Source organism: Hyperolius riggenbachi, chromosome 6, assembly GCF_040937935.1.
Source record: "Hyperolius riggenbachi isolate aHypRig1 chromosome 6, aHypRig1.pri, whole genome shotgun sequence".
In the NCBI taxonomy this organism is placed as follows: Eukaryota; Metazoa; Chordata; class Amphibia; order Anura; family Hyperoliidae; genus Hyperolius; species Hyperolius riggenbachi.
The window spans coordinates 388,110,848-388,119,718 of record NC_090651.1 but is presented as its reverse complement, the minus strand read 5'-3'; the positions used below and the strand labels follow the sequence as shown (position 1 = coordinate 388,119,718).

The 8,871-nt window shown below is 46.1% G+C and overlaps 1 protein-coding gene across 4 annotated transcripts in view; it reads left to right on the top strand.

Moving 5' to 3' along the window:
- Positions 1-8,871, top strand: part of LOC137521998 (heat shock cognate 71 kDa protein-like) — a 67,401-nt gene that overhangs the window by 2,103 nt on the left and 56,427 nt on the right. The window contains exon 1 of one of the 4 annotated variants that reach the window (XM_068241995.1): positions 1,163-1,209. The exons of 2 other annotated variants lie outside the window; for them this stretch is intronic. In XM_068241995.1, the coding sequence (XP_068098096.1) occupies positions 1,178-1,209 (32 nt within the window). In that variant the 5' untranslated portion in view covers positions 1,163-1,177. Of the gene's footprint in view, positions 1-1,162; positions 1,210-3,658; positions 3,733-8,871 lie in introns of those variants that run through there. One more of the 4 variants, XM_068241993.1, reaches the window with a different exon arrangement.

Here is an 8,871-nt window from a genome sequence, read left to right as displayed (position 1 = left end):
TGCTGGGACTGGAGAGGGAGCGTGACAGTGCAGGGATTGCTGGGACTGGGGAGGGAGCGTGACAGTGCAGGGACTGCTGGGACTGGGGAGGGAGTGTGACAGTGCAGGGACTGCTGGGACTGGGGAGGGAGCGTGACAGTGCAGGGACTGCTGGGACTGGGGAGGAAGTGTGACAGTGCAGGGACTGCTTGGACTGGGGAGGGAGTGTGACAGTGCAGGGACTGCTGGGACTGGAGAGGGAGCGTGACAGTGCAGGGACTGCTGGGACTGGGGAGGGAGCGTGACAGTGCAGGGACTGCTGGGACTGGGGAGGGAGTGTGACAGTGCAGGGACTGCTGGGACTGGGGAGGGAGCGTGACAGTGCAGGGACTGCTGGGACTGGGGAGGGAGCGTGACAGTGCAGGGACTGCTGGGACTGGGGAGGGAGCGTGACAGTGCTGGGACTGCTGGGACTGGGGAGGGAGCGTGACAGTGCTGGGACTGCTGGGACTGGGGAGGGAGCGTGACAGTGCAGGGACTGCTGGGACTGGGGAGGGAGCGTGACAGTGCTGGGACTGCTGGGACTGGGGAGGGAGCGTGACAGTGCAGGGACTGCTGGGACTGGGGAGGGAGCGTGACAGTGCTGGGACTGCTAGGACTGGGGAGGGAGCGTGACAGTGCTGGGACTGCTGGGACTGGGGAGGGAGCGTGACAGTGCAGGGACTGCTGGGACTGGGGAGGGAGCGTGACAGTGCAGGGACTGCTGGGACTGGGGAGGGAGCGTGACAGTGCAGGGACTGCTGGGACTGGGGAGGGAGCGTGACAGTGCAGGGACTGGGGATGGAGCGTGACAGTGCAGGGACCGCTGGGACTGGGGAGGGAGCAGGATAGTGCTGGGACTGGGGAGGGAGCGTGACAGTGCAGGGACTGCTGGGACTGGGGAGGGAGCGTGACAGTGCAGGGACTGCTGGGACTGGGGAGGGAGCGTGACAGTGCAGGGACTGCTGGGACTGGGGAGGGAGCGTGACAATGCAGGGACTGCTGGGACTGGGGAGGGAGCGTGACAGTGCAGGGACTGCTGGGACTGGGGAGGGAGCGTGACAGTGCAGGGACTGCTGGGACTGGGGAGGGAGCGTGACAGTGACTGCTGCCTGTGTGCTTATCGCTTGTCTTGTGGAAATGTTATGAAACAAGCTGCATGTCCGGCTCTGCTTCACAGCCAACAGCTCGGTAACTGCTACATCGCTGAGCAGAGAACAGAACGCTGTACAGCTTAAAGGGCACCTGAGGTGAGAGGATATGGAAGCTGACATATTTATTTCCTTTTAAACAATGCAGATTGCCTGGCAGTCCTGCTGATCCTCTGGCTCTCATCCTTTTAGGCATAGCTCCTGAACAAGCATGCAGCAGATCAGGCGTCTCTGACTGAAGTATGACTGCATTAGCTGCATGCTTATTTCTGGTGTGATTCAGACACTACTGCAGTCAAATAGATCAACAGGATAGCCAAGCACAGCAGGATAGCCAAGCAACAGGTATTGTTTATAGGAAATAAATATGGCAGCCTCCTTATCCCTCTTACTTCAGTTGTCCTTTGAAGGGAACCTTAGCTGAGAGGGATATGGATGTTTCCTGTAAACAATACCAGTTGCCTGGCAGTCCTGCTGATCTCTTTGGCTGCAGTAGTGTCTGAATCACACACCTGAAACAAGCATGCAGCTAATCCAGTCTGACTTCAGTCAGAGCACCTGATCTGCTGCATGCTTGTTCAGGGGCTGTGGCTAACAGTATTAGAGACACGGGATCAGCAGGACAGCCAGGCAACTGGTATTATTTTAAAAAGAAACATCAGTATCCTTCTCAGTTTAGGATCCCTTTAAGTGATTTAGCAAAACTGGACTGGATTTTTTAAATATATATTGTTTTCTATTAGCTATCTAAACTTTGCAACCTTTGCCTGGGTCATGTCAGGACATAGTGAGGTTTTGCTGGAGTTTTAGGGAGTTAGAAGTTGTGCTGTTGTAGTTGCATGTAGCACCCACTGCAAAATGTTATCCTTAAAGAGAACCCGAGGTGAGAAGTATATGGAGGCTGCCATATTTGTTTCCTTATAAACAATGCAGATTGCCTGACTGTCCTGTTGATCATCTGCCTCTAATATGTTTAGCCACAGCCCCTGCACAAGCATACAGCAGATCAGGTGCTCTGACTGAAGTCTAAGTGGATTAGCTGCATGCTTGTTTCAGGTGTGTGATTCAGACACTACTGCAGCCAGAGATCAGCAGGACTGCCAAGTAACTGGTATTGCTTAACAGGAAGTAAATATGGCAGCCTCCATATCTCTCTCACCTCATGTGTGCTTAAAGGTGTCCCAGCAGAAAATGACTTCTGAGAGCAAGAAAGAGGTAAAAAGTGGAATTTCTTATCGGTGAGGGTCACACTGTAGTCACTTCCTGTCTGAGTCAGGACTGAGTCAGCCACTTACATACCTGATATTTAACTCTTTCAAGCAGAGAAAGAAAAAAAGGAACACAGCCTAGTTATTTATGTGCTAGGCACTGTACATACCCATGTCTGTCTCATCATGTCACATGTTACTTCGGGTATCCTTTAATGAGAGTTAGGGGGCTTCTTAGCTTAGCAGTTAATATTAGGAAGCCAGGGTTAGGAGAGAGGGAGAGAGTTTGGTCCGGGAGGGGTTAAAGTTAGGTGCTATTTAGGAGTGACAGCAGGGGGGGTGCAGGGTAATGTTAGGAAGCTAGGGCTAGGTGTGAGAGAGTTTGGTCAGGAAGGGGTTAATGTTAAAGTTAGGTGCCATAGCAGAGTGACAGCAGGAGGGTGCAGGGCGGGTGGGTGAAGTTAATTTTATCAGTCAGAGGAGGTTAGGGTTACATGACAGGAAAGGGGTCTGGGCAGGAAGGGGTTATCTGCAGAGGGTGGTGACGGTTTGGTTACGGTTTGTCGTGGAAGGGGAGGGGGGAGAGCAGGGGGGAGAGGGGGGGGGCAGGGGGGGGAGGAGCAAGAGCAGCTGAGGGATGGGGAGAAGTGATAATAGTGAAATGCTGATGGCAAATGAATGGTGTAAAAGTCACTGGTTTATAGACAGGCCTTCACCAATCTGCTGTGTGTCGCTGCAAGTTGCTGTATTCTGGGTACTGGGGATGATCAGGGAGAGCCGTAGCGTCCGACTCTCCCTTTTTCGGAGGGACAGTCCCTCTTTGGGAAGCAATTCCCTCTTTCTTCCTCATCTGTCCCTCTTTCCAGACTCGTACAGATCTGTGTCAATATATGTATTTCTCTACTGAAAAATGTGTTTAACTGACTGTAAACTTTATCGCCATCATTTAAATTGATATATTTCTTATTTTCAAATGTTAATATGAAGATAAACGAATACTGATGATAGAGAGGACCAGTGTGGTCTGAATGATAACACTCCATCTTTTGCTTATGAATTCTTTGTGATATGCATGGTGAGGGGTGTGACAGGGGCGTGGTTAGGGGGTGTGGTGGGGGCGTGTCTTATAGTGTCCCTCTTTTTTATCTCAAAATGTTGGGAGGTAAGAAAGTCGATGAAAAATGTTTATGTCGATTTCATGCAAATAAACAGAGCAATCAGATGCTGCAGAGAGCGTGCGGCTGTGATGGAGGGAAGAGACCCGCAGAGCAGGTAACCAATGCTCCCTGCGTTACTATGGATGTGGCCTATGACCCCAGGGGTCTGCATGCCATCTCAAGCTTCACTCTGCTAAGGTAAGTATCTTTGTGTCCCCTGGAGACTACAGGTTCTCTTTAAAGGACAATTGAAGTGAGAGGGATATGGAGGCTGCCATATTTATTTCCTTCTAAGCAATACCAGTTGCCTGGCAGTCCTACTGATCCTCTGCCTCTAATACTATTAGCCATAGCCCCTGAACAAGCATGCAGCAGATCAGGTGTTTCTGACATTATTGTCAGATCTGGCAAGATTAGCTGCATGCTTGTTTCTGGTGTGATTCAGACACTACTGCAGCCAAACAGATCAGCAGGACAGCCAGGCAACTGGTAATGTTTAAAGGAAATGCAATATGGCAGCCCCTATATTCTTCTCACTTCAGGTGTCCTTTAAGTGTCAGCAGCACAGCTGCATGGTACTGTAGGCCGCACACAGAAACCAGACAAACAACCTTATACTAAAATTACTGAGACCACACCAGTAGATGTGGCAGATGAAGGCCGTGGTACTTTATTATTGTATAGCACTAAATAAAATGCATTTCTAGAATACATTGTTTAATATTAACACTTAGACTTACTACTACTTACTACACTTAACTACTAAGAACTGCATAAACTGTCCCAAAGTCTGCCGGCCACAAATATCCCGGGCTGCACCTCTATCAAATGGCTCAGATCAGTCCTCCTCCCCATAGGGGGGGCTAGACTACATAATGAAGTCCCACGACAAATTAAAGAAAGATGGGGGGGAGGGTCTTATCTGTTACTGATACATATTTACCAGCGCTCAGGAGCCAGTCGCTTAAAGGATACCCGAGGTGACATGTGACATGATGAGATAGACATGTGTATGTACAGTGCCTAGCACACAAATAACTAGGCTGTGTTCCTTTTTTTCTTTCTCTGCCTGACAGAGTTAAACATCAGAGTTTTATCTTAAACATTTTGGACCAGCACCATGCATAAATTAAGGAATCCTAAATTAGAATGTGCTAGGGGCCAAACTAGCAAGAACAATACACAGAGAACATGTACCCTTTTTGAAAAGCTCCAAACTAATCTTATAGTATCAAAATATACAATTCTTTATTGTTTAAAACCACATACAATCATAAAAACAATGAGAAAGTCCCCAAAAAGAGAGTGACATACGGTGTCTCTCAACATACAAACTGTAATATAATAATTCTGAGTAACAATATATTACCTCTGGCCAGCTGGGGGAACCCACCCTGTTAATGCTGATTATAATTACTAGCCTCAAAAAATGCCAACAATGGTGAAATATAAATATTGTATTGAATAACAATCAGTAGTAGGAACCTACAATAGGTATACCAAAACTATGTAATATAAGTTTGTGCAAACACAATTACTCATCATTATTATATTACAGTTTGTATGTTGAGAGACACCGTATGTCACCCTCTTTTTGGGGGATTTTTCATTGTTTTTATGATTGTATGTGGTTTTGAACAATAAAGATTTGTATATTTTGATACTATATGATTAGTTTGGTGCTTTTCAAAAAGGGTACTTTTTCTCTGTGTATAGTTCCTGAAAGAGTTAAACATCAGGTATGTAAGTTTATGTCCGGGTCGGGACTGCAGTTGGACTACAGAGAAACCCTCACTGACAAGGAATTACAACCATAAAACACTTTCCCAGCAGAAAAATGGTTCCTGAGAGCAGGAAAGCAGGTCCCCTAGCCCCTTGGAAAGCGGATGCCCTAGGCCCGGGCCTGTGTAGTTGCTGAAATCTGGCCCTGAGATAGTGACTGACATTTAGATTATTTAAATAGAACCCTGAGGTGATCCAAAGGTAAAAAAAACAGATAACAATGAAGAGGGAAACCACTGGATTCTTGGAAACTCTGCAAGTCCTCGTGGTGACAACTGCAGTGACCTTCCTGAAGACCGTCACGACCGTCACTGTGATCCCCTTCATGCACCGCCATGCTGCACCCGTGCGTGTACTGCGCCTGCACTCATGAGCGGAAACAAACATTCCGCAGAGATCACCTGACAGGACTAAAGAATTCACCATGTAATAAATGTCAGAATGTGAATCAGGGAGAGGAAAGATTTTACAATGGGCAAACACTGACTAAATCATTTATACATAATTATGATAAAAAATGAAGCACTTTTTATTACATTATTTTTACTGGAGTCCCTTTTTAATCCTTTCCTGATGCCTAACTGTAACTTTACCCTAATGTCACCCCCTTCCTTACCACTATCCCCAATCTCGTTCCCTCACAATAACGTCTTCCTGATGCCTAACTGTAACTTTACCCTAATGTCACCCCCTTCCTGACCACTGTCCCCAATCTCGTTCCCTCACAATGACGTCTTCCTGATGCCTAATCCCATCCTTCAAACACCAAGGGTGCACATACACGATCAATTGTGATTGGCCAATTTTACAACTTCCGTGTAGTATGAGGGTTGACAGATTTTGAATACTAGGATCAGATTGTGTAGGAAGCTTTTATACTACATGGAAGTCGCGAAATGGCCAATCATTGTCAAATGAAAATTGGATGTGTATACGCACCCTTACAACTCAAACTAACGACCCTCGTCTTTGCCTTCTAAAGGTGACCATACACTCGTCAGATTAGCATCAGATAGATCATCAGATAGATTTCTGGTCTATCTGATGTGTTTAGGAAATTTTTTTTTTACTAGGAATAGAATTCCAATAGATTTCAGTTTGAAATCTATTGAAAATCGATCTGATGGCATTTTTTGCCATCAGATTTCCATTAGGGACAATGCAAAATGATAAGCAAACTCAACAGATCGACCTGGATTTTCCACCCTGCCAGATTGATTAAAATTAATCGAAATCGATCGAAATCGGCCACCAATCGGTCGATCGGTCAACCGATTTGCAATCGATCAATCAATTGATTTTGATCGATCGGACAGAAAATCGGCTGAGTGTATGGGCCCCTTAAGCCTCCAAATGTCACCAAATCCTCACACATAACCCTTCCCTTTGTGAACAATGAACAGAGGCGCCAAAAGTATAAGATTAGATTAAATGAGCTTAAAAACCAACTTAAATGGCAAAATTGAAGGAGGAAGTGGTGGTCTTACCTCCCTCAAGCAGACACGACAACGACTGCGATTCAGACAGTCAAACACATTTATTAGGAACTCCAAAAAGAAATGCAACGCGTTTCGCAGGTTCAACCCCGCTTCATCAGGCAATATAGGGAGGAGTATCAAACAATCTGCACAAGGATTCAAGTTAAGCGCCTCTTTGTGAAGTCTGGGTTTAGCTTCCCAATAAGTTAGTTATTAGGCACCATGACAAGACACAGGCACCTGACGATAGTCCTCAGACGCTCAATCATAGACCAGTACATTTGAGCGGCCAGTTTAAAATCTTATTGGGAGATGTCTTGTGCACACAAACACGCATAATGTGAAAGAGCTGTAAACATTCATGTCTGCCTCAAAGCTGCCCTGAGAGGAAAGTGTCTACATTAGAGGGGTACAGCCAGGTCAAGCAGTGAGTCAGTACTATCCACATTCACAGCTGTTCACTAAAGTCAACCATGAAAAAAGACACTGGGGTCAGAGGCCATGCGCCCTAGAGTAAATGTTATATTTGTCCCACTCCAGAGCTGTCTGTAGAACAATTACATGATTTACATGATACGGCCACAGGTTAGTGGGGTCAGTGTGTTAATGAATACCATTATACAAAGCGCATAATGATCATTCCCTTTACAGTGCCAATGATGATGATCTAATACAGTGGCTCTAGGTGGGCTCTGTAGCCCAGGTACACCCCCTATTGCTATGCCACCGATTTGGGTGTATTTATAAAGAAGCGACAATCTTCAAAACAAGATCTCCACTTTTTTGTCCCCCGATTTGTAATTCCTGACTACCAGTGTTATTATGGCAAATATATCAGAGTGAACTGATAAACAATTCATCCTTTTCTGGCCAGAAGATTTCAGGGAGGCATCCATCACTGCAGTGTTAGCAGAGGCAGCCGCCTGGGTCTGAGAACGAGGGTGTGATATTTTAGGATATTGACAAGTCTGTCCATACTTATGCTGTCATACTACACTCTGCCCTGTAGGTGGCGCCTGTGTTGTGTCAGAGATCAATAATGAGTGAGCAAATACATTTACAGATAAGAGATGGCAGATAACATCTCTCCTGTTCTGGCCGGTTGGTGAGCAGTGATGTCATGTCTGTGGCCTCTCGCCTGTTAATGTTGCTTTGTCCCACTTGGTAAGCCACCTGCAGTAATAGTGTCCACAGTTTACAGGGAACCTGAAATGACAGGGATATAGAGGCTGACATATTTAATTTTAAACAATGCAGATTGCCTGGCTGTCCTGCTGATCCTCTGCCTCTAATACATTTAGCCATAGCCCCTGAACAAGCATGCAGATTCTGACAAATGATCTGACAAGATTAGCTGCATGCTTGTTTCAGGTGAGCAATTCGTACACTACTGACCGGAAAGATCAGCAGTGCTGCCAGGCAACTGGTATTGTTTAAAAGGAAATAACTTTAGCAGCCTCTCAGTTCAGATTCCCTTTATGCTAGTCATACTCTTATCAAAAACATTTTTTGTTTTCAATTAATATTACAACTGTAATAAAAATCAATATTACAATTGATGGTATGATCAATTATTTTATGATTGACTAAAACCAACATTGCAATAAATTTTAGTCCTTAACATCGGTGGAGTGATAATTGGCTACAGTATAGCCAGCTTCACACCAAATTCTAAACCCAACTTCAGGGAAAACAATTTTCCCTGGTGCCTCCATGTCGTCACACTTCCTGGTTAGGGGGGTGGAGCAAACTAGGAAGTGTGACGATATGGAATTGCACCAGGCAAGGAAAATGACAGTAGGTGAATATAAATTTTCCTGTTTAATCCTCATTCCCATGTACAAGGACTGTTGTCCAGAAGGGTATGGGATAAATCCCCCTGATGACAGTTTAGGGCCCGATGCTGTACAGATGCATCACTGCAGGCCGGCTAGCAGTACGTCTGTTGCACAGTGATCAGCACATGACACAGTGGCCTCCTACAGGAGGTGTGAGTGGCTGCCATGACAGATCTTTAGGAGATATCAGGTGGCCGCCGTACACATGCCAGATCGGCTGCACCAGCTGAGTTTAATCT